This window comes from Hetaerina americana, unplaced genomic scaffold (assembly GCF_022747635.1).
Source record: "Hetaerina americana unplaced genomic scaffold, ioHetAmer1.1.p SCAF_1, whole genome shotgun sequence".
Taxonomy (NCBI): domain Eukaryota; kingdom Metazoa; phylum Arthropoda; class Insecta; order Odonata; family Calopterygidae; genus Hetaerina; species Hetaerina americana.
The window spans coordinates 60,542,326-60,569,135 of NW_027286069.1; the positions used below are offsets into that span (position 1 = coordinate 60,542,326).

The 26,810-nt window shown below is 36.6% G+C and overlaps 3 protein-coding genes across 9 annotated transcripts in view; 2 read left to right on the forward strand and 1 right to left on the reverse strand.

Annotated features, from left to right (window-relative positions):
- Positions 1-3,014, forward strand: part of HnRNP-K (Heterogeneous nuclear ribonucleoprotein K) — a 51,376-nt gene extending 48,362 nt beyond the window's left edge. For 5 of the 6 annotated variants that reach the window (XM_071590346.1, XM_071590394.1, XM_071590361.1 and 2 more), the window contains 2 exons: positions 730-805; positions 1,740-3,014. In XM_071590346.1, the coding sequence (XP_071446447.1) occupies positions 730-766 (37 nt within the window). In that variant the 3' untranslated portion in view covers positions 767-805; positions 1,740-3,014. The remainder of the gene's footprint in view (positions 1-729; positions 806-1,739) is intronic. The other variant, XM_071590377.1, reaches the window with a different exon arrangement.
- Positions 3,015-3,097: 83 nt separating this feature from the next.
- Positions 3,098-4,226, reverse strand: LOC139692314 (lysM and putative peptidoglycan-binding domain-containing protein 3). The gene is made up of 3 exons (XM_071590428.1): positions 4,057-4,226; positions 3,774-3,978; positions 3,098-3,700 (listed from the first exon to the last, which is right to left on the reverse strand). The coding sequence occupies exons 1-3, from the start codon at positions 4,101-4,103 to the stop codon at positions 3,176-3,178; spliced, it is 777 nt and encodes a 258-aa protein (XP_071446529.1). The 5' UTR covers positions 4,104-4,226; the 3' UTR covers positions 3,098-3,175.
- An 80-nt stretch (positions 4,227-4,306) lies between these two features.
- Art8 (Arginine methyltransferase 8) lies at positions 4,307-17,990 on the forward strand. Of its 2 annotated transcripts, none has more exons than XM_071590416.1 (5): positions 4,307-4,560; positions 4,644-4,758; positions 4,829-4,950; positions 11,126-11,350; positions 16,519-17,990. In XM_071590416.1, exons 2-5 carry the CDS (start codon positions 4,656-4,658, stop codon positions 17,260-17,262), a joined length of 1,194 nt encoding a protein of 397 aa, XP_071446517.1. In that variant the 5' UTR covers positions 4,307-4,560; positions 4,644-4,655; the 3' UTR covers positions 17,263-17,990. The 2 variants fall into 2 exon arrangements, with proteins under 2 accessions (XP_071446517.1, XP_071446508.1); XM_071590407.1 differs by having other exon boundaries at positions 4,308-4,564.
- Positions 17,991-26,810: the final 8,820 nt, after the last annotated feature.

A 26,810-nucleotide genomic window follows, 5' to 3' on the forward strand; every position in this document is an offset into this window, starting at 1 on the left:
TTCATGTAACAAGGTGCACTCTTATCAGGCAACAAAATGTATTCTGTCATCCGTCTTGCATTAATTTAGAAATATTTTATGTATTTTTGACAACTTAGATCATGGGCCAATAAAAAACAAATTTTTCAGTAATCATTTACTCTTAACAATATTTAATTTTTTACGCAAAAATACATGGTTATTTTATGCTGTGAATGCATAATTACAAGAATGCTGGGAACTAAAAAAAGTGAAAATTGAAATTATAAGTATTTTAATTTTAATCAAACTTCTATTCTTTGCTGTATCTTGCCTAAAATTTTTGTCATTTACCAAATGGGGATAGTAAAATTTTATCGTAATGTTGGATTTCAAAGATATTGCAAAAATGTAAAAATTGTGTATTTGCATGTAGTGGGTTAAGGTAAATGGCACTGCTTTAGTAATGGCATGTATGTGATATGTTGCATGTTGTGACAACTCTGAATATTTTGATGGGTATATAATTATAACCAAATTGAAAAGAGGAGTTCTGGCTTCTGTTAATTCTCAATGGCAATTCGGAAACAATGTTGTTTGGTGCATATTGGACGCCACCTCATTTTGCAACATGGTAATTCTGATGTTGCTTGTGCAAGTCAGGTAGGTAATGCTTCTTGCAGTGCCTTTGTTATATTTTTTTGGAGGTGCTTAGGTTGCTTGAAGCATTTTCTTAAAAAAATGTCACTCCATCATGGTTATTTTTTTCAGTGTCTGCATTGCTGACACTTCCAATAACTACTCGTAGAGGAAAAAGAGTGCTACATGGCAGGGAAATAAAGGAAAGGTAAAGTCTAAAAAAGTGAATGTCATTTGGGAAACAGTTTCAAGAACTTGAAATATTTCCCCCTTTCATGAAGAGACCTTGGTTTAGGGAATTTATCATCATGGGTGTATGGAATTCTGCTGGTGAGGTGTAGCTAACCTGGAAATGAATTTTAATTTTTTGGATTAGTTTGCAATGAACCTTGCTTGAGTATTTGCATTGTTCTGGGGTATCCTCTTCACGAATGCTAGCCTGCTTTCAGGCTCAAGGTATTGCACCTTATGTTATTTTTGTACTCCTTCGTTATGTTTTGAAAGCTTTTAGGCATGATCAGAATTCATTATTAATATTGCTGTGGGAGGGACTTATGCTTAATGAAATCATTTAAATAAGCTATGTTCTCAAGTTATCGAGAGTATGGAGATTGAATCCTTTCGGCTGATATAAATTTTAAGAAAACAAAATTTTATTTTTCACGAGTAGGCTGAAATATGACCTTTCTGTTATCTTAAAGCCAAATGTTTTCATCATATAAATGAGCCAAGGAATTCTTGAAGAGTTTTACAGATGACTTTTGCTTAAATTATACTATTTCGATTCTCTTCGTGTATAGTTTTTCTTTTCATGCAAATTTAAGTTGTAATTATTTCAGCTTGTGATAGGGTGGTAAGAAAACCAAGGTCTCTTTTGTTGTGTATTAATCTCAATTCAGGATTTTAATCGGATTTGTGGTCCTATTTATCTTTGAGAGACTTACCTTTCCTTTTGCAATCATCCTGGTCCTGTTTTGTAATGTGCTTCATTGATGGCTCTGTCACGTAGGCCATTTGGGACACAAAATCAAATTCTTCATTAAAAAATTTAAGTCAAATTTTAATGATCGAAGATTAAATTCTTGCGATCACCGTCCAGTCTTTGGCTTCTCTAGTTCTAAATTTTATTTTCTTTATTGCAGTGTGCGGGAGAATGCTGCCCACATGTTCTGAGATGGTATTGCCAGGCCTGCCACATCTTTACCTTGCCATTCCCTTTAAAATCCCTTATCCCATATACTTCCTGGCTTTACTCAGGCTGTTAAGTCACCTAACAACTGGCATTTGCATCTTACAATATTGTGGTGTAAAAGTTGCTACACTTGGAATGATGCTACAACTGACAATGGCTTGGATGATGATGAAAAACACCTGCATTTTTCACCCATTGATGTGATGTTCTTTTTTTATATTCAATGCAAGGAATCGATTTAATTTTTATGAAGACATTTTTGTAAGTCATATTTGTTTAGTACTGGTTGTAGTGTACTCATATTTTAGTAAACGTGGACAAAAATGTTCCCTATTACAATGGAATATAATTTGTGTTTTGTCTTGGTTGGCGGTGTTGATTTGTGTTGTGAAAGATGTTTGAGAGTAAAACTGTGCAGGTTGTGGAAGACATTCTAATGGTAAATCATTCCTTTGCTATGTTAAATGAACCTCAATCAGCCCTGCTGATGACTGTGTACCTGAATATATAACATAACATCACATCAAAATGGTGTTGACTCATTTTAGTAGTATAAACATTTAGTGGACCTATGGCCTAAAATGTAGGGCCTATTGTTATTCTGCCAACACTTAGTACATGTAACACGGTACTTCAAATATATGTTGGCTGTTCATATAATGAATGGGTGGAGGTTTTGTAATCTCCTTGTGTGATTTATAGGCCTGAAGTAGGATTATAGTGGTGAATGTACACAGCCAGATTCAATGCCTAAACCATATAAGCATTTTTGTACTGGTGGTTCAATTTTCAAACAATTTTTCTTTAATAATGCAGACATGAATGGTAGAATGAGTGAGAATGTTAAGATTTGTCAAATATGTTTTTGAGCATATGAATAGCTTATTTTAAGACTTCTTTGACTCACTCTTGGAATGTATTAAAGTTAATCCAGGGACTAGTAAGTCAGTACAAATGTGGAGTTTTTGTCAATGGCCTCTTTATACCTATTATAATCACCCTTTAATTGATATGTTTAGCAATGATTGTTTCAGATGACTGAAGTATTTCCGTTGTTAGTGCCAGTATAACTAACTTGAAGGTTTCAAAGGAATTGTATTTTTATAGTAGCTGCATTTTTTTCCTTTCAAAGTGGAATCAATTTGCGTAGAAAGCTGATGTTGTGTCTACTGTTAAGGAATATTCAACTACATTAACGCACAAGTTGTGTATTTTGGGAATATAATAAAATATTGAAAAAAATTGACATGAAAGGATTCTTGAAATTAGAGGCAATCATAATACTACCAAGTTATGATAAATAATTATATTTTCACCTTATAAAAATATTTTAAAATATTAACTTCAGTAAATATTACAATCTTTTATCAAATTGCTGCGAAGACATCACCTTACAGTATCTTTACCGGATAACAGTTCTTGATTGTCATTTTCTTCTGCCAAATAAAGCACATACACGATTGGAGCAATGAACCCTAAAATTATGGAGCAAATAAGGAACTGAACACAGCGCCAACTCGTATCAGACTTATTAACAGCAGCATTGGAGGGCGGCCTCGATGACAACGAAACGTTCTCCATTCCCAATTGTGTTACCGTGAAGTCATACTGGGCAACATGGTCTTTGGAGGTGGTATTATCCCTAATTCGGGCAAGATCTTGATCCATGGCCACTAAAAATCTGCGGGCGGCATCGTTACCTTCCAATTTTGACTCTCGGTAGGCATCGCTAATGCTGACAGTTCTCACATGATTACTCTCGTATGTTGGCTCCTTGGATATACCATCTTTTTCTTTTGGCATTTTGTGAACAGCAACAGTTTCCGTTATTCTAACAGGAACTTTTAACGTAGTCCTTGCGTAAATCTCGTTGTCCCTATGGATGTTGTTAATGCGTTTCAGCTCTTCTACCTAAAATGGAAGTTCGTATTATAGCTTGCCAACTTAAGATTACACAAATAAAGATACGTAGGAAGTTACTAACCGAGTATCCATACTGCAAGGCAATATTTAAGAGTGTATCCCCAGGTTGGAGTTTTCTTTCAACAAAATTTTCCGCCCTCTTTTTTTGTCGCAGAGTAAATATTTCCACCTCGCCCTCGTCTTCACTTTCAGATGACCCGTTGAATACATACTGGTTGTTTTTTAAGTTTCCTCTCTTGTAGGATATCCCGGTACCTTTTCTGTTTCTGAAATCAAAACATTCGGAATAATGGCCATAAACCTGAATAATACCAGTGCAACTATCGAATTGGAAGGAAACATACTTCAGATGCACTTGTTTTGAGGCCGAAAATAAGGATCCTCTTCTCATCTTAACTTGAAAATAAACCTCGTCCGATAATTGAAGAATATGTTATACTTTCCTTCCATATTGCAAACGAAGATGATGTTGTCCAACAAACAGCTGTCACATAGTTCTGACGAGCAACCATTGGAGAGGCATTAATAACACGCATTTCTACATTCATTTATTTAATATGAGACGCGTAGCGTAATTTTCGGCATGTGTTCAGTTACCTGAGACGGATTTTGTACTCGATATTATATGTATCATCTTTTGTGTACACTTTTGTATATCTTACAAAAACTAACGTCGAGATGCGGCTTAGCTGATAACTTGCCACATCTCTAACGATTAGATTAGAACTACATATATCATTGGTCATCCAGAAGTTCATGTTGTAGTGTATTTTCAACACTGCCACGACAATGTCTGCGGGGGTATATAATAATTATTCGGACTCATATTTCATTAGCTACGAAAACATGCAAGTATGCTCAATATACAGAATTTTTGTAAATCCGTTTTGGGTGGAGTGCTGGTTGAAATTGCTTCTAATGGTTATTTCAGGTTCACCGTATCATGCTTGGGGATAAACCTAGATTGGACGCTTACAAAAAGGCTATTCTATCTCGTAAAGAAATTTTCAAAGGAATGGTTGTAATGGATGTAGGCGCTGGAACTGGTAACAATTATTGTTCATGGTTTTGATCTACCATTTTTGGAATTATGGTACCAAACCGTTTCTCGTTTAGGTGTATTGTCACTGTTTTGCGCAGCTGCTGGAGCTAAGAAGGTTTATGCTGTTGAAGCTAGCAGTTTGGCTTCTGTGGCGTCTGATGTTGTTAAGGAAAATGAATATTCCGATATAATTGAGGTAAAAAAGAGATATTGGTGAGTGTAAGCTTGGAAAAATACATCTCTTTTCAAAGGATTTGAGAATAGGCTAATACAAAATTAATCTGCGCAGACCAAGGCTGCCGCTCGAATGGTTATCCTGAATGGGTTGCGTGTGCATAGTGTATTAGTGTTATCGGAATTTGTTCCGAAGTTTATTGTATAAGTCTTATGAATTTCTTTTACAATTGTATTGCGTTAGTCTGCTAAATCTTCACTTGGAACTATAATTTCCAGTCTATTGATGGTTACTGTGTAGCTGTTATGTGTGTGCAGAGAAAATTTACAATGTCATATGTTACTCCATTAAACGTTGACCTATTTTGGGTTTGCGAAGACTTCTAAGGTTAACATTTTTGTCATTATTATATATTCTTTCACGTTTAATTTGCATCATATGCTGTGCGTATAAAAATAATTGTCTTATTCAACGTATTGCAACCAAATTACATTGATGTGTAACCTCCACTATTAATTAATATTCCTCTTCAGTTAAAGGGTACTCTGTCAAAACTTAAAAGACCAATATTTTATGTTACCCAATAACAAATTTATGGGAATCTCTGAATGATTATAAGTGTAATGTGAAGTAAAACTGGAAATACATAGTAAGATAATGCAAATGTGTAGCAAGATAGGAAAAATAAAGAGGGGCTGAAATTAACCGAATTATAAGGCAAGTTATCTACGTATATATCAATTCAGCATACTCAAAAATAAAATGCTTGATGAATTCAAATGCATTTTTAATGTTAGGTAGCGTACATCCATGGTAAGTTGGTGCAGGATAAGTGATAGCAAAACGCTAGAAGCATGCCCATGAGGCTTGGGCAAGGCATCATTTGTTACTCGTTCCACTGAGGCAATGAAGTGGGCGAGATATCTCAGTCACTTTCGAATGATATATCATAATCATTAAATTGGTAAAAATAAATTAATATTGGTTTTTACTACATATGCCATTTCCTGCAACAAAACTAGGTGGCAAACTGATGTGTGGAAAACTTCTGTCATATTACTGTTGCTTCCTTCTTCTCACATATGCCATGTTGGACAAACTTTCTGATTACTCGGTATAGAACTTTCTTATTTAACTTATAATGTCATGTAAAATAAATGTTAATAAGGTTTTTACCATTTATGCCAGTTGGCCCAAATTAATTGAGGAGCAAAAGACAATGGAAGCTTTCTCATTCATAATTATCCCTTTCCTGGACTAATTTTTTCAGAGATAGCATTTTCCTCCTGCACACAGGCACGTTTAAATGGTTGGGTTGAGTTGTGATCATAAATCATGAGAGTATTTTAATAATAATAATAGGGGAAAACTAATTTTGCCATTCTAGGCTGTGGTTAATAAATTTGAAAAGATCTTGTAATGTGGCTGTATTGAAGGTTGGGTGATGAGATACTACTTAAAATTCCTATTGAGTAAAGGCAAGTTTTTCATGCTCGAGAAAGGGAGGGCCAGTGTGACACCATATGTATTCATTAAACTATCCTTGTCAGAATCCAGGTTACCAATAATGTGAAAAATAAAAACACCGGGCCATTTTTTAAAGTTCTACCTTCTATGATATGCAAGATACACTTGCTTGAAGTATTTGTATGCTGAATGTTTTGAATGGCATATGCCAAAGGGTGACATTATGTACTTTCTCACTGAGTCAATATTCCTGTCCAAATGCACTCACTGACATAAGACATGTTGTTGAATCCTCTCAGTGAGGAAATCTGGTATCTTCTACCATCACTAGTGATGCACGTGTGCTTGCACTTTTATGTTGCTGGTGTAATGGTTTCCTTCTGGTATTCTTTCAGGTTGAAAAAAGTTACATTCCAGATCCAGGTTTATGCCTAGTTTGGTAAAATATCATGAAATTTGGGTCACAGCATTTGTAGAGTCATACATGGATGAGAATTGTCATGATGAAGAATCATTCCTTGCCAGGTATTGGTTCTATTTCAATCAAGGGGTCAGGATAATTTGGTGGAATAACTCAAGGCGAATCCCAGCCATTGTGGCAATAACTTCCTGTTTGGCAAGGCAATTGACATGACTTACTTCATCCGTTTGTGGTTTTTGGTGTGCATCTATTGCTTTATTGGGTGATCTTCTATGGGTTCAATCATGCGGACTCATCGTGGCTGATTTGGTGCCTTTCAGACTTTTTGTCCAACTGAGAGGTGCCACATCACCATAGGGATCGTTCTTTAGTGGGGACACAGCCATACTCCAGCTGCAATTTACTGATATTGCAATCATGCTATTAATTGTTGTAGTAGTAAATTGAGGCTTAATCTGGTAATATTTTTATGTCTTTTAGCAGTGTTGTCAGATGTAGAACTGGTCAAAATACTCTTTTATGAGAAGAATTTGCTATTACATGTTTACCGAAGAGTTGAGGTTAAGTTTATTTCAATTTTTCATTTAAGATGATTTCATTGTAAGGAGTCACAACATAATCAACCTTATGATTGCCACTCACATACTTCCCGCATATGTATCTACAATAATGACTACACAATTTAGGAACTGACTATTGAACTACTCATACATGTATGAACAATTGTGTGGCATAAATGGCCAAACATACTAGAATATCCAGTTAGAACATCCATCTCAGACATCGCATTAAATGAGTGGTTAAATTTCAAACAAACCTATACCTCATATGGTCAAAAAAAGTGTTACTCCATGAATGGCGTTACTTCTCAAAACTTACTAATTCACCAGAAGAAGAATGACGACATAAACAAGCAACCTAAAAAAAGTACTGTATTGCAAGCTAGCAATTTCCAAATTCCCGAAATTAAGTTATATTCCAAGAGTTTCAATTTCAGTTATCTTTGGTTTTAGCAAGGTTTTGACCAACAAATAAGCTTTTTGTTACCAAGGTTTAACTTACTTCAACTTTACCATTCCAGATTGCACTGTTTCTGTAACAATACTTAATTTTAAATTGATTATTCTGCTTGGTAACTCTCGTTTTCAAAGTTTGCAATGGCGCTGTAAATTTCTGCAAACAATACTGCTGGACAGTAAATGAATTTGCTTTGCTGGATTTCATGAAAAAACCTATCAGCTTATCAATTTCAGATACTGCCTTAGCCATTGCAATGTATTCTGTCAGTCTAGAGGATGTAGCAGTAAAGAATTGCTTCTGACTGATCCAATTTCTAGCTCCTTTAGCTAGGATCAGCATTACACTCCTGTCTGATTGAGTGTCTTTATCACCATTGAGTTCTGAATCTCATAATACTTGAAACTGTTGATTACTTGCATATTATATTAACTTTGTCTCTGATCTGATTCAAATCAGACCTTTTAAAATTTGATTCACTAACTTCCAACAATGCATAAACAGTTGGTTTTTCTCCAAATCTAGCCATCTTACTCATAGCAAATGCCAGGTTAGGCCTCGAGCAATTTGCTAAATGTAATAGACACTCAATTGCCATGTTTTAAGACTTTGGGTCACAACTCTCTCCATGCAAGCCATTGTTAGGATCATCCCCTACAGGCAAATGACTATGTGCTCCTTTACAATTCACAATATCAAATTCTTTGAAAGCTTTATCAATGTAATAAATATGATCAATTGATACAGTATACGAAATCATGTATAGATAGTTGATACCAATGAATTGACAGTAAAAACAAACCCTTAATTCTTAACCTGTAATCTTTCAGTCAGTATCACCTGATAATCCTTAACTTATGCTGTATTGTCAAATAGAAAAATATCAACGGAACAGCAATCATAACATTTAAGTTAAATAAACACAATGATTGAAGTTCATTATGAAACTGTTCAAACAGGATTTGATTCAAGCATGCATTCCATTCCTAAGAAGACTGGCAAGCCATAAATGCAGTAGTAGTAGTATTTAGGGGAGGCGACCGACAGCTGAGGTATTTTGCCCCATAGGGGATGGACAGGAAAGGATGAAGGGTGGAGAGAAACCCGGCGTCGGCATTAGCCTACTCTTGACGAAAGGTGCCAATAGGTCCTCAGCTTAACGTCTCATCCGACGGATGGCGCACTCATTCAAAGTGCCCTCCACAAAGCACCTCGAGTAGGGATCGAGATATCTCTGAAAAGTATTCAACACTGCCGGGATTTGAACCTGGGCCTTCTGGGTGGGAAGCCAGTACGGTAGCCACCGCATCATCTCGATCCCCTCCATAAATGCTTTTTGGTTGCTTGTACATATACTTGCCAGCACAAAACCTTGCCATATAATATCAAGGTGGCTGTTGTACGCAAAAGGCACTTATTTATTTCCCAGTGATTTTCACAAGCAAGAGATAATAGAATTGTGAGGAAATGCTTCCTCAAATGTGGGCTAGCAAATGTTAGCTTGCAATGTTATTGTGATAATCTATACCTTGAATTAATTGAAAACCCCTTGCCACTATCTGTGCTCTGAATTTTAATATTCTTCCATTGTTGTCTCTCTTCAGCTTGAACATCTACTTGGCTCTAATTGCTCTTACTTTCTCAGGTTTCTCTACCACCACCTGGGCATCATTTTTCTTCATGTGTCATATCTCCTCATCTATAGCCTCTTTCCAAGAAGAATTACGATTGCTTTTTCTACTACCTTAGGTTCATCACTTGCAATTGTAAAGCCACTGCAATAATGACAAAAGACCTTTGCCGCAGCATGTGCATCATCTTGACTGGGCCTAGTATCTTCTAAGCCTTTCTGAAACTGTATTCCCTCCAGGATATTTTGGAACACCTTGGTTTGGGTCTTCTACTCATGGTTCTATGTATACTTTGATTTTCCAGGTTGAGTTCTTGGTTCTTCACATGCTGGCTATTGAGTTTCCTCCCCTTTACCCATCAGTATAACTGCCTCCTTAGGTTCACCAATCTTGTCTTCTTCATTAATGACTGTTTCTGTCAGCATTTCTGCCTAAAATGCCATCTTGAAGGGAAAGGCATCATGCAATTTGACATCGCGGCGGGGATCGAGATGGTGCGGGGGCTAACGTACTGGCTTCCCACCCTGAGGGCGCGGGTTCAAATCCCGGCGGTGTTGAATATTTTTCAGAGGTATCTCGATCCCTACTTGAGGTGCTTTGTGGAGGGCACTTTGAGTGAGTACGCCGTCCGTCGGATGGGACGTTAAACTGCGGACCCCTTGGCGCCTTTCGTAAAGAGTAGGCTAATGCCGACGCCGGGTTTCTCTCCACCCTTCATCCTTTCCTGTCCATCCCCTATGGCGCAAATGACCTTAGCTGTCGGTCGCCTCCCCTCAAAACTACTACTACATCGCGGCTTCCAGCTATCATCTTCCTTCCAAAATCCAAGTATGATGCACCTTTACATCATGAGGATATCTTTGATTATCTATCTATATTATCTTATATTAATAGATTTTCTCAAGCAAGAGGTAATAAAATTTTGAGGGAATGCTTCCTGTCATGATTTCATGTGATCTTCTTCCTACAAAACTCCCAAGATAATGTACCTTTACATAATGAGGATATCCCAGCAAGATGCATTACTCAACTCAATTCATTTTGGAATCTCCCATAGCCTATAACATGCCAAACATCAAAAAACTCTTGGGAAACTGATGCCTTTCTTCCCTGATTTTCATCTAAGCCACTGCTCAAACGAATCCAGTAGTAAATGGCAGTTGATGGGCGCATGTTTCTGATAATGCAATCCATTGATAGTTCTGCCCAATATTTTATCATAGAACCTGACTGTATCAGCATGCATCTGGTTATGTTCAGAAATGTATGTATAGTTCCACCATTAAAGCGCATCCATTTTGTTAGGAAGTATAGGGACACACTTCCTATGCCTAAATCAACAAGGTTGTTATTACAGATAATTAGCCATCAGGAATATGTATTTCATTCCTCCACTTGTATATTTATTCACCTTTAATTGATTTCTTTTGTAAAATTAGTGTTTTTTTCATGAAACATTGGTCCCTCATTTATTGGGGTCAACTAATGATATAATAATATACTTATTAGCTATAAGGAATTGAATGGTTATAGATTTTTTATCTGTTTGAAAGCTTGCCATTTGAATGTTAACTAATGATTTATAAATTTGATGCTTAACATATGACAGTCCTTGTGTCCATAAGGTAACAATCATGACTCCTAAAAATTTGTTTTATAGGTACTTCACCAAAAGGTAGAGGATGTGTGCCTTCCAAATGGTACCGAAGTTGATGTAATTGTATCAGAATGGATGGGATTTTACTTGCTTCATGAATCAATGCTTGATTCTGTGATTGTGGCTCGAGATAAGTTCCTAAAACCAAATGGAAAACTTTTTCCAGATAAAGCAATCATATATGTTGCACCATGTAGTACTCCATTGTCTTTATTGGAAGAAATACAGGTATGTCACTGGAATTATTTCAAATAACATTTTTTTAAAATTTACTTTTCATTTTTCGATATTTTTTGGCATGGTAGCCTAGCAGTTAGATAACCGATCAAGGCCCTGGGTTCAAATTGACACATCTGAACAAATAGACCTACCCTAGCGGTGTTATTATTTTTGGGGGCTCCAAGTCTTTTTGATACAACCTGGCAAACCATAGGTGGTATTGGAAAAGGAACAGACTCCTTATCCTAACTTATGAAAGTCACATGATGTAGGGGTTAGTACTGGGTGAACTCAACCCTAACCTGTTCCACCAACCTCGCTGTGAAGTACTATGGTGAGTGACTATTTCCTTAATAGAAAGATATGGGGAGTTCTGTGAAATAGTTCCACATAAATTAAGGTAATCATCTCGTGATAGACCCCAGCCCTGTCTCGCTGCAAAGCCAACACTGATGTTTGAGGTCACTTTGTTATGTCTGACTTAGTGATCAGTGTTAAATATGTGTGATTTGATACTGGTTAATTAACCTTGCCCTTTCATTGTTGTCATCTCTCTTTGTCACCCTAGTCCTATTTATTTGAACCTGCAGTACTGCTGAAGTGTAGGTTGTGAGTGGTCAAGTCCATAATTGATGACCATTTATTCGAAACCTGCCGGTTACCTGCAATTAGTCATTTCATTTGTGATCACAAAAAAAGGAAGTGGCCACCATTCACAAATCTCACAAAAAAAATTGACGGTGATGTTCAAAACTTACAACTTTTCTCGATTATATTTGTACACTTTTAAATTATAAATTTGTAGTTCTAAGGTGCACTTTCATATTTTCCTCCGAAATTATAATAGATTGAAAAAAGTTTTATCTATTTGGTTGCTGAAATTTTTATCAAATGCAGTCCTTAATCTGGGGGAAATTACAATAAAGAAACGGATTTAAGGTTCACCTTAAAATTTCATAATTTTGAATATTTGGTGTGGAAACAGCACATGATAATAGCACATTGTAAATTTTCCTTTTTATTTACCACATAATACTTTTCTCCATGGAAACTTGAATTCATGCAATCAGTAGGTTGTGGAAGGTTTTAATCAGGGTATTGGGAAAATTTGGGAACAAATGAAGAAAAAAGCTTCTCTAAAAGTGCCTGGAATTTGAGATTCAAATCAGGTACAGAAATTGTGAACTCTTTGTGAGGCATATTGCTTTTAGTTGTACGATCGTTACATCTGTGGCATCAGCCATTGTGCATGAAGGCCCTTATAGAGAAATTATATTCAGATGTCAATTCATGTGTGATATTGTGGCAGGTGAACATGCATATTTACACCTGTGGACATCTTTATTAACAGTGCATCATTATTTGCTACAAATCATTTATAATCAGCCGATTTCAGTGATGGTAGTACCATGCAAAGCATCTAGGAATGTTCCATTTAAAAATACACAATTAGATTCAAAATAGTTGGGAGAAAAATAAGGAAAAAGGACTACATCTACATCTACTTAATACCCCACAAGCCGCCGCAAGGGCGTGTGGCGGGGGGTGCTAGGACACCACCCATAATTTAGAAAAGAAAAAGAAAAAAAAACCGCATGCAAATAACGACAAAATCATATATATAAAAAAAAACATGGCATACATTCATGCATGAACACTTACACCCCACACACATGCAAACACTCAAACTACCAACTAACAGTTACTTCAGTTACCTGTTAGTTCAGGGATATGTTGGGAATGTGAATCATTAAAATGAATGGCTACCTTAAACTACACTCATCCATTGGTTAGGTTGGAGGTGTTGACTGAATATGAGGTGTGTGTGGTAGGGATAAAAAATATCACATACTAAGGAGTTTCCCTCTGAATTTCTAATGATTTCAAGTAAATCAAGTAGGTCCAGTGTCTGGGTCTTTTGTCTCGGTAGTGTACTGTAGTGACTTCAAAATTGCTTGAGTATTCCTATCACTTGGGTGCTTAACAAGGAACCCAGGCCTTGTCCGATTTTTTGGCCAAAGTGTTACCTTCTCAAACCCTCCATGCTAATTAAATTTACATAATGACGGTGCACCTGTAATGTTGTGATCTGAAGAAACCTGGGTTGTGCAAAATAAAAGTCATGTGGGAAGTCAAGTTCTTATTTTAATGGAGGGTGAATCATTCCACCAGAAGGTGCCAGATACCATTAAATGGCATCCTTTGGCTTATATAAAGGCAATTATTTCATATTTTTATGATAGAAATGAACTATCATGCTAAAATACATTTCATTAGATACATCACCATTTCTAAGCAAATAACATTCATCATGGAGATCAGACAGGAGAAATATATCGGCATTAGCTTTAGTGTTATGATATCAGGGGTTATATTTGATATACTTAGCAAATTTATTCACTTCAGGAGAAAAATACTGACTAGGGTCTTTCACAAAGGCACTGGAAAATGAAAAATTCAAGGAATATTTTCGACCAATTTAGGGCCTTTCATTATGTTGATTGTATATGTGATGAGAAAGACGGGGTATTTTTTAAACCACAACAACAGTGTTGGCAGATTTTAACTTAGTAGAAAAATATGTGCAAAAATTATGAAGGAAATAAAGTATTTATGTAACATCCAGGCCTTTTCTTTCAGTTTTCAAGTATAGTGACTAAAAAATTGTCATGATATCTGAATTGGGAAAAGAAGAGATACATCGTATATATGTACTAGTAGATTTATACGTGGGATGATATTAATGTTATCGCATAATGCAGAGTTACCAGAATCTAAATCTACGTATTTTAATATCTGTTATCTTTGAGTATTTACTGAATGTAAAATTATAGGCTTGAATTAACCGTAACTTTCTTAGCATTCCATGCCATGTATATCCATTATTTTTAATCATTCATAGATATTAATGAATAATTTCAAATTTAACTGGCGATGGTTTTGACACCATGTCACCATCAAGGAGCCTACCTGATGTTACAGACAAGCTCAGTTATCATTAATTACAGTGTTTTGATTAAATTACGAGGGTCATCCGGAAAGTAGTACCCGTTCGTGAAATAAAGACACAAAAGTAAATATTAACAAACATAAAAAATTTTATTTGAAAGAGGAGACTTTAAACTACTTCTCAACATAATCTCCAAGCAAATTAAGGCATTTGTCATAACGTGTGACAAGTTTCTGTATTCCTGCTGCATAGTCCTTTGCCGCCAGCTCATTGAGATACGCGAGGGACCCATCTTGCACAAATTTTTGCATAATGCAGATTGTGTTTAACAATTTCATGAACAATTGTTCGAGAAACATTGGGAAAATGCTCACAGATGTCATCAATTGTGACGCGCCGATCGTTCCTCACGAATTCGTCAACTGAGCTCACCAGTTGGTCTGTAATGACAGACGGTCTCCCCGAACGCTCATCGTCGTGTGTGTTCCCCCTCCCCATGTTGAAGTTGCGACACCACCACCGAACAGACGACTCGTCCATTACATTGTCTCCATACACCTCCTTTAATTGGCGATGAATATCACATGGGCGAACGTTTCTTGCATTGAGGAATTTAATCACTGCCCTCACTTCACAACTGGCGGCGTTCTCAATTTTTTTAAACATTGTAAACAATCACAGAAACAACACAGGCAATGCTAGCGTCACGCAACTTGGCTCAGAGAAGGCAGACAAGCCACTGAAGCTATCTGACCTCGTCCAGCGGCTACTCGCGTCGTCAGCACTTCATGCGGCACGAACGGGTACTACTTTCCGGATGACCCTCGTACTTCTAAGTTATGGAAAATTATATTAGACTACAAGGTTAAACTTTTTTAAATACATTTTTTAGTACTTGGAAAATTATAATTTAGTTCTAAGGACAGTCTAAAAAATATGGATGAGTGATGTATGTATGATCAAATGTAATGACTACCATTCCAATAAAAAATAGTTTACCAGACAAACTGCCTTGAAAATATCAGCAGCAATTAAGGCATACAGGAACTCTTTCATAACTCTAATCGAAGTATCTGGGTTCACCACACACTTATGGGAAGGTCAATGATGTGATTTTAAACTAAAATTTTCACAAGCTTAAAGAAAAGAATTAAAAGTTGATCCTTCAGAACAATATGAAAAGAAAATTGCTATAAACAAGTCTTGTTATCCGACGGATATTTATCTTATTCACATTCACCCTCACTCTAGGTCCAAATGACTTTGTAAATGTATGTATCTGTTTGCTAGGGATTATTAGCCTTAAAGATTTTTTAATATCTTGATTCATTTGTCATGCAAAAATGTACCACAATTGTTCTTTATGACTAGTATCTTTGCTTATCTTTTCCTCCTTTCCTTGTCTATTCTAGGGTATTCAGCTGTTCCTACCCATGCAAACCCTGCTGTTACCCCTTCCCCCTAATAACTATTTGTGCCAGAAATATTTGCAGTATTTGTTTGTTAGGGTGCTAATTTCCTTTTACTTGTGTAATTTAAATAACAATGCAAAGGAGAAAGATGCCAGAAATTCATTGTGTATGTTGGCAGGGAAGATGTGATTAATGATTCATTGGGGAGCCTATCTTATATGATATGGTTTTAGGATATGCCATAAAGAACAATCTTGAAAACAAACCAACCAAACAAACAAGATGCTATTTAGGTCATATTCAATGACTAATATGTCATATTCAATGGCTTTACAGTAATAAATAATTTAAATGTAGACAACTTCCTGACCCAAAATAGGTACAATTGATGATTTTTTCCAGTCAGTGTATTTTGTTCTCTAGTTTTCATCTACATCTACACCCTGTGAGCCACCAAAAAGGTGTGTGGCAGGGGGTACAGCACTGAAAGGAAATGGTAAGGGATGAGGTGGTTAGGGTTTTTCAAATGGAAGGGAAAAGGTGGGGGGAACCTGCAAAAAAAATTTTAATGGGTTTCAATCCATTAAAGTTTGCCCAGTTAATGAAAATGTTGTAAAAATGTCATTAATGCCTTAAAATGTGTTACAGTGGAAAATTATGGTGGTAGATTAGATATGTATGAATTGGTTGGTGATGATCATAAAAAAAAGTCTTAAGTGTAAATTCAATTATATTTACTTGTATTTATGTTCATGCTGTTATGTTAAAATAGATAGTTTCATTTTTAATGAGTACTTTCTCTTTTTTTCTTATAGAAAGAAAAAGAATTCTGGGATAATGTTGCTGGTTTCAAGATGAAAAGCATATTCCGCACAATTACTAGGGAAAGATTTAGCACTCCAGAGGTATCAACATCAGTGCAGGAAAGTGACTTATTGTCCAGCGGAACTAAGTTATTCACATTAGATTTATCCAAAGTCACCACAAATGAGCTCAATTTGTTGGAAGCTCGAAAATTCATATCTGTAAATAGAGATGGCGAGTATGGTGGTATTTGTATCTGGTTTGACTGTGAATTTCCTGATTTGAATGAAAGCCAATCCTTAAGTGCCTCAAATGCAACTGCTGCTACTCAAAAGGAGGAAGACAAAATAATTTTATCTACATCACCTTTCAGCACCTCAACTCACTGGAAACAGACTTTAATTATTTGGCCACATACAATACCTAATGTTGCTATTGGTGATAGTGATGCTGATCATTGTGGTGTCACTGATCAAGAGATCAAGAGAGACCTCAATGTTGACGTATCTAATCCATGGAAGGTGGAAGATGGTGAGGTAATTGGTTTTAATATAACACTTCGGCGTGATTTGTCTTATCCTCGTCGTTATGCAATTCATCTGGAAGCTTTAGATCCAGTGGAAGAGGACCATCCTGTGCCTTGTGAATGTGGAACTGCAATCTGCACTGTTATTGGAGCATTTCTACAACAAAATGATGGGTCATCTAGTAGTTCTTTCAGTACAGATGGAGAATGTGATGTTGACGATTCTTGATTTGTTTCAAGGCCCAAATTTTGGCTCATATTATTCTAAAAATTTGAAGAATATATTTTAAAAACAGTTTTTCTATGTATTTTTATCGTATTTCCTGTGTGTGGAGTGCAAGCATAAACTAAAGATGGAAAGTCTTCTCAAACTATGATGTAAGCAAGGTTTCTTTTTGCATTTTGACAACTTGCCTGGCAAAGTATCCATACCAAACACACGATTCTTCTGCAATCTGCAGCCAGCAAATCCTGTCTTGCCTATGTTCAAATCCTTCTTGATAACACAGCAAAAACCTGTTTTAATGTCATGCTGTGTATTTTCCTTTTAATTCTGTCATTAAGTGAGAACAGACATCACTAGTCTCCTTAATGAAAAATCTGACTTTAATTGTTTTGGAATTAAGGAAATTTGCATGCCGATTTTGATAATGTATTTTTTGTTTGTAAGGTATGATGTTACCAAGTACACCCTAATGGAAAATGCAAAATGCAAATGCTTGGAAAATGAAAACAATGAATTAGTTGCATGCTTATTACTTATTAGTTATTTTTTTCTAAATTAGAACTTCAAAATATAACCTAGCATATAACTTTTTAATTCTTTTATGGTTGAGTCAAAATGAATTCTAGCTGCTGGCTGAGGTATTCTCAGTTTCCATATGTAATACAGTTTCCTTATGCCCAATTATTTTTTAACCCAGCTACATTTAAAAAATCATATTAAATTTTATTATTCAGAAGTCATTACTTTTAATCATTTGTAAGGAATGGTTATCATCATTAAACTTTTATAATATTATTAGCATTATTTATCCACTCTGTATAATTCAATGGTACATTATGTACCTCTCTTGCTTTCATAATATCTGTGAAAGAAATTTACATGCCATAATGAGCCTCGGCCCTCTCATGGACTACAACCTTGACGTGGTGGAAGGGCTTGTGCGTTCTGATGACCCCTAGAGCTGTGCTGGCGGGAGTAATAATAATTGCTCCTGGTAGGGTCACCCATGCCAGATAGGTCGAAGGTTAAGAGCCAGATGAAAGGTAGTCCACGCAGCATCTGTTCCTCAGTGAGGCAGCTGCAATGGCGTCTGACCCCAGTGGGGCGGCCAGTAATTGATGGTGTCACGTTAGAAACACTATTGAGGAAGGCAACTGGAAACCACCTCAATTATCATTCCCAAGATTAATATGATGGACTATGCAGAGATTTTGAGTCCTGGCAACTACGGGGCTCGGCCCAATTGGCCATGTGTCGTGCCCGGCAGCGGGGGAGGCAAGGCTTCCACGGTCGTCATCCCACGAAGCCCTTACAAGGGAAAACTGACAGCAGCAGGACAGAAGACACAGGAGAAGAAGAGCACATTAGTTAGAATAGGAACGTGGAATGTTAGAACAATGATGAGGACAGGGAAATTGGAGAATGTTAAGCGAGAGATGGAAAGGGGAAATATAGATATTTTAGGTCAATGCGAGGTGAGATGGAAGGATAGCAGGGATTACTGGAGTGATAATTATAGAATAATATACAGTGGCGGGGACGAGAGCCAACGAGGGGTTGCCATAGTATTAAATGAAAAGGTAGGAAGAAGCGTAGTCAACGTAGAGCAGGTAACGGATAGATTATTACTAGTAGAGATAAAAGCAGAACCAACGAACGTGGTTATTATTCAGGTATACATGCCACCGAGCAACCACAAGGAAGAAGAGGTCAATAGAATATACGATCAGTTAGAGGACATAATCGCGTGTGTTCCTGTAGGGAAACATTTGATAGTGATGGGGGATTGGAATGCAACGGTAGGCGAAGGAAGAGATGGTGATGAGGTCGGGGACTACAGTTTAGGCACGAGGAATGACCACAGGGAGAAAGCAGTTGAGTTCTGCAGGAGACGGGTTAGTCATCACCAACACTTGGTTTAGACACCACAAAAGACGCAGGTATGCATGGAAAATGCCAGGTGACTCGGAAAGGTATCAGCTAGATTATATCCTGGTTAGACACAGGTTTAGGAACAGTGTGATAAATTCGCACAGCTTCCCGGGAGTGGATGCAAACTTTGACCATAATTAAGTTGTTATGAAATGTAGTGTCCCTTTTTTAAAAGATTAGGCAGGGGCGTTGGGTTAGAAAATGGAATGTAGAAGCGTTAAATGGATTGGAAAGGAAGGAGTACCAGTGGGCTGCAGACAAAGTCATGGAGGATGGTAAAGAGCTGAGTATTATTGAAGAAAAATGGGAATGTATCAAGAAAGGGTTCTCGAAAGCTGCAAAAGACACTATTGGAATCGTTAATACGATAAAGATTAGGATACCATGGATCACGGATGAAATTATTACAAAGGTGGGTGAGAGAATAAAATGGAAGAATGTAGCGTAATGTTGAAATGTAGCGTAGCTATGTACGGCGCGGAAACGTGGTCATTGAAGCTGGAGGATGGACATAGATTAGAGGCTTTTGAAATGTGGGTATGGAGAAGGTTAAATGGACCGAGAAGAAAACAAATGAGGAAGTACTTCATATGGTTGGCAAAGGGAGGGGTATGTTGGAAGAAATCCAATGGAGGCAGGACAAATTGATGAAGGGCTTATTGACTGGAAATGGGATGCTGAAAACTGTAGTAAAGGGGTGAATGTTGGGCAAACGAGGATAGGGATGTTGGACGGGAGGAAGGAAGTACTCAGAGATGAAGAAGGACCTGATGTAGAGTAGGTTTCTGGATTTTGTGTTTTGTTAGGAATTACAAAATATTTAACATGTGGTTGTGTCCATCTGTAAACCTACCTTAACCGGTAAATTACCTTATAATAATAATGACCCTCAGCTCTTTAGGTATAAGCACAAACAAATTCAATCCTCTTAAAAGTGTTACTTTAGTTAAATTCCCCACAATTACAGTTATTACATATTTTTGTAGCAGGGTCAAATTACAGTCAAAATATATGGTTGATAATACTAAAATTCATAATCTTAGAGAGTCTACCAATTGCTGTTGTGTTCAGGATGGACTCCACAAGCTCTTACAGGACATATGAACTTCTTAAGTTGGTATGTAGTATGTACATCTTTACAATCACTGCTCTGCGTGCATAACACCTCGGCTTTCTTAATTTTTTTTAATTTCACAAAATTCAAAGTTGTCAATTGAATTAAATATTTTAATTTAAACATTTTTATACCATTTGTACTTTCCTATTATTACATTCATTAGCCCTGAGAATTCCATATTCTCCTTTAACACTAAGAAAAGCATAGTTTTCCTATGAAATAGGTTGGTCAATAATTATCTACAATGCATTATTTTAATCTGTATCTTGTGGTAAATATGAACCTGCATAAGCGACCCTTTTTTTAAAATTCATCCTCCATCAGTCGCCTAGTTTTTCCTGGTGATGTGATTAGTTAATTTGCTTGGAGGAAAATATGCTGTGCTATTAGTATCATGATAGTCCTGTGTTCTTGTAATTTTATAAGTCATCCTTATGAAGTGGCTGAGAAATGGAAAATGTTGGTACTTTCGAATGCTAAAAAAATAATCCCACAAAATGAAAAAGGGCAGTTCCTGTCCATATCATGACCATTATTTCTGCACATTTTGATTATTCATGCTTCTGCATACTTCCGTGAGCATCATCCGTGTGATTTTCACGTAAGTTTTATACATATATACACACACATATATATATATAGTATATGGACACACACGGTTGGATATATATATATATATGTATGTATATATATATATATATGTATATATATATGTATGTATATATATACTATATATATATGGACACACACGATTGGATATATATATATGTATATATATATATATATATGTATATATATATATATAGTTCGTGAAATAATGAACATGGATGGGGAAATGTGTATACATGTAAGTTACTCTTTTCCCATCCATGTTCATCACTTCATGAATTTTCCCACTGTTTTTCAATCATATTTCCTTAAAGATCAGGCATGGGAACTAAATCACATATCATGTTATCATTAAATTTGGTGTAAGAGGACATTTCTTCAACTCCTTCCTCATTGCACATGCTTATTTTACGAATGCTAATCTTTTGCCATATTCCTTTTTACTATTTTCATTTTCCTCACATCTATAGCTATATTGTCATCCTCCTGGTATAATGTATAACCTCATTCAGTGTTTAACATAACCTTCCTGGTTAAAAATTTTATTAAAATGTCTAATCTTATATTCTTTAATACCTCTCATTTGATTTGTCTGCTTCAGTTGCTCAATGGAAAAAATTTTTTAAAAGAAATGGAAGGATCAGTTTTGGTTTTGTTTCTCTTGATTCCCAATTACTTTGTTTGTTAATTAAGATTTATGGTTGCCTGTATACATAATGTTGTTAAGGTAGTTCAAATTTTCTAATTCATGTCACCTAAATGTTTTTCTTAGCATACTGGAAATGGGAATGTCTAGAATACCTGGTTATAATTTGGCTGTTTATCCCATATTATGGAAATATTACAAGAAATAGACCACCTCTTTAGAAACTTGTCAGGTCATTCTCAACCAAATGTAAATATTTTCTTGGTAAACCAGTCAATATTCTGATAATAGGTTACATCACAATTGATTTGCATTTTATACTCATGATTATAGTATATGATTTGAGTGGTGGAAAATTTTAATTTAGCGCAACAGTTGGAAGATCAATATATTAGGTCTTAGTAATAACATATTAGAATGTTGATCGCATGGGCAATTTTACAGCGAACAGCTAGGGAGGGTGGGTTGGTGGAATAGTTCTGAGCTCTCCTGTTAAATTACGGTACATAATGTATGCAATCACCATTATGAGTAGATAATTTATTCCTTTCCATTTTACAACTCTAGTTTTTATGAAATAATCGGCTCCCTAGAAAATCATAGCCCAGGTTCAGCTTTTATCCAAATGTACACACTGATTTGAACTCTAGCTCTCTGATTATTAACTGAAGGCTCAGCCAACTAATGACATATATATCACCAGGATTAATGTTAAATTGTTGTAGACAGGACTTTTTTATGTATGCTAGTAGTGATGAATATTTTCCATGAGTCAATAAATGGTATAGTGTAGTAAATGACCATACCCTCAAATTCATTCTAAGTAAATGTAATCATTCTTCCTGTGAGTTTCATATGAAGAATGATGTGCAATTGGAATTCTTTCTTTCAATGACTAAAGTGCACATTGTAGTATCATGAACTTTGAGCTACTTTGCTTCTTTTACTTTTTATTTGAGGTCAAAGAGTTTTTGGCACCTCTGTAAATCAGTATGAAACTTCATACTTAATGTGTTTATTTAATCCTCGTGTGAACATTATTTGGAAAGATAGTGGGGCTATTTCTCATTGTGTTGAATTTTGTGAATGTGGACGCCATGCAGGAACACTTTTCTTGGAGATCACAAGTTCTGAAATGAACTCTTCCAATGAACAAATTTTATGTTTTCCCCCCTCGGGCTAAGTTAAAAATAAACTGTAATTTAAGTTTCATCTTTAGATTATTACATGCCTTTCTCAATTCTCCCTCTATTCGCCATCGGCCTTGATTGTTTCCTCTGATTTTTGAATTGACTTTGTTTGAAGTACGAATACTTAAGGGCATAAAAGTGCCATTGTTGGTTTGATGTAGAAATTGTAGTTCGCGACGAATTTACTACGCTTATTGTGTTTATTGTTGTAAAAATGCATTGATATTAATTGAGAAATACCTAATGTGAGACAACTAGCTAATGTGAAGCATTTTGAAGTATTTGGTACAGAAGGATCCTCGGCCACATGCGAGGAATTATGACAGATACGTAGACCGAACTCAAGAATTAGGAAATTCTTAGTAGTCTGCCATCGGCAATAACAAAGGCTTTATTGTGTTCTACGCCATTTATTACTTAGAAAAACGATTCATATGACGCATGCCCCCAAATTAAATATCCACGAATGTTCGCTCTTTGTTTTTCAAATTTTGATAACATCATGAGAGGGCGTACCTAACGACAGAAATCTAGGAGAAACTTATATGGGCTGACCTAATGGGCTCTGCATGTTCATCCTGGTAAATATTTTATATCTCTATTGTTTAAACTAAAACTACTATTAAAATAGCCTTTGAAGTGTAAGAAGTAAGGGTTCAGAGCTTGAGTCACGATGTCAACGCCTGCAGTTTTCCTCTTTCCTTACTAGAGATAAAGTACCTAGCTTTTTATCGCGAAATAAAAGATAAGTAAATCTTTCCTGTATTCGATCTTGTCCCCGATTTATATAATAAAATTAGAAAATAATCTTGTTTAATGCTGTTAAAACTAAACTATCATCTCCATTTCATGATAATCGTCCTTATTTATCCTATTATGAACTTTACATTGCTTGTGCTTTGGAAGGAATATAGTGCTCTTTCTAATTGTATTGAAATTGTTTTGTGTGTGAGGTTTAATTTAGATGTGCAGTGCATTTATTTGCCTGATTGAAATTTAGGTGAAATACTGAGTTGTTAGTACTTCGACCGCTTACTCTGTAATATTAACCCAGGCAAATTAACCAGGGAAGAAGCGTTTGTGAGCACCAATGTCTCTCTTTTTATAATATACTTACCGTGCCTTTAACAACGTATAACAATAGGAAACGCGTAATTTATGTAAGTATAAAGTAGATAGTGAGTACAATGAAAAAAATTCAGTGTAAAAATCATTTGTCTGGATCGGGAAGGGGTACTTCATTATTATTTCGTTACTACCTTTAACTCTTTCATTGTAAGAAGGTTGCAATGGGAACACGGCGTCGGGGAAAGTCTTACTCTGTAGTAGTAATGTAAGTAGATCTCTTTTATCCAAATTTAATATTCAACAGTTTCTTTAAGGGTAATATCGTCTCAAATTGTCGATTTTCAGCGAAGTATAATAATTAATTTCCATTGCAAAAAATGTATAGGACATTCAAGTTCTTTTTTATTTTCTCTGAAGCCATGACCGAGGTCCCTGCATAGTGACATAGTAAAATTAATCACGCCCTAGCAACCAAAAGGTGGCCATTTATTGACTTTTTCTTTTGTTTCTCAGAGATATCTCGAAGAAGAAGAGGCGTCGAGTTCGAGGTACACTGTATGCATCTCCATAGTAATAACTTCGAGGAATTTGCTGTAAGTGTCACTTTTTAATTTATTTCACGAATGTAAAATAACGAACACAGGAAACGTTTTAAAATAATAAATATCTTTGTATTTAAAAGGTTGGGGGTTAATGAAACTTCTCACACTAATAATGGGGTGTAGGGATTTCCCATTTTGTAGAATTTCGAAATGGTTTTGAAATATGACTTTTTACAGGGAAGAATTTCCCTTTGCATAATGCGAACATAAAGAAGTATAAAAGTAAAAGAGAAATACGAACGGGATGTTTTATTTTAACCTCTATGGCTGGACAAGAGTGTGTTCAAAAAGTAGTAGGACAGTGGATTAAAAAAATATTTCCAGAATTGATAGTCACTCAAAAGCCTTCGAAGTAGCACCCTTGTGCGTCCACAGACGCTGCAAGCGGCTTTTCCACACCTTGCACGTCTACTGGAAGGCGGCGCCCGGAATGGTGCTAAACTCCCTCGTCATGGCCTGTTGTAACGCTTCCACCGAGCCGGGGTGACGTCCTTTCAGCCCGGATATGACGCGGGGGAAGAGGAAGAAGTCTAATGGGGCAACGTCAGGGCTGTAGGGTGGCTGAGGCAGGCACTCACATGGTCGAGAAGCTCTTGGCAGATCCGCGTGCGAGTTTCCTTTTTTTCGTCCGAGAACGCTTGCCGCACACCCATTTCTCATGCCTATGTTTTCGGTCACAAGTCGACGCAAATCGCTTTTGGGGATGCCAAGTTCATCTGAAACTATTCGAACATTTAATCTGCGATCCCTGCCCTACCAAACCTACTCTTGCGAGATTTCCGTCTCGTTTTGAGGTCGAAGGGCGCCCTGAGCGTTCGGCGTCATCAAGATCATCTCTACCCTCCAGAAACAACTTGAGCCACTCAAAAATACCCGATCTACCCATGGCGTTTTCACCATAAGCTGCCTTGAAAATGTTATGAGTATCCCAATTTTCCCTATCAGGGTCCTCTTCGATCTGATTTTGAAGCTCAAAACATGCCTGGACTCGACGGTCCCTTTGCTCGTTATTGAGATGGCGAGTGGAAAATTTGGCTGAAACCCTTTTCATATGCTAATCTTCAGATACAATCTTCGAAATTGAACTCCATGACACTCCAGAGATCTCACGGAGTTGATTAATGGTTCTGCGACGGTCTTCACCAATGAGGCATTGATTTTGTCGACGTTTTCGTCAGTTTTTGATGTTGAATGGCAGCCTGAACGGGGTTGGTCTTCAATTGACATTTCACCATTTTTAAAACGTGTAAACCACTCGTAGAATGGTTTTGCTTAGAGCAGTTGCCATGAGCAGTCTTGAGCATTACAATAGTTTCCGAGGCCGATCTCCCCAACAGGAAGCAAAATTTTACTTCAGCACGTTGCTCTTGATAATCCGCCATCACGGTTTTCGCCGAAATGAAAAAAGTTGTTTCACTGAAACAGCTCTCACGGACGGACAGATCCAGTCACAGCGACGGCGCTGCGCATACTGACGCAGGAGGCGTGAGCCTGACGTACGACTGGCCGAGCAAAGGCTTCCCCCACTCTCGCTCCCCACCGCAGCCCAATTCCCATTACTTTTGTGCCCCCCTCGTATAATGAAACGAATGAATGAATAACGAATAATGAATAAAGGGGCTTTGAATATTTTAGCATTGAAACCTTTGGGATGAAATTGAATATTTCTAGGTCTGAGTCTCAATATGGCCAACATCCCGAAAGGTGCATCTATCTCCAACCCTTTAGTCTCTGAATTATAGTTTGCTTTCTTTGTTGAAATTCATGTAGCATTTTCAACCAATCGCCCCAACTTACTGAGCTATGTAATTTTGTAAACATTTAGGTACCAGTATTTTTTACGATCGATACGAACCGGGGTTTCGACGTTGAAAGTCATCTTCAGGTGTACTCTTCATCACAAAGTTATACTTTTTCATTCTCACATGAATCTACTCCATAAATGTATGCCCGAAACCACCAATTATAAGTTAGTTCTCTTTTGTTAAGATCGACATCACATGGGAAATCAAGTAATTGTGTTGATGGACTTTCCTTCGACCTTCCCACAGCTTTCTCTTACGTATTGTTTTTGAAATCAACGGACATCTGCTTTTCGGCTGTTTTCGTTTTGTAATAACGAATGAAAGAGTCCACGTAATGCTTGTGTCCAGCGAAGCGTGCATCGATACCACTGTCTGTGTATCTATTCTGTTAGCCGTTATTGACTGGTATCTCGAAAGGAAAATATCTGGAAATACCTGGGAATTTATTTTTTATGACAAATTTTAACAAGCAGTTAAAATAAATTAGCGAGTAATTTTCGGAAACACTTATGAAATAGAGGACGAAAACATAGTTAAAGTAAGAAAACTAGGACTTGATAGTTATATTTGTTGCGCCATCCA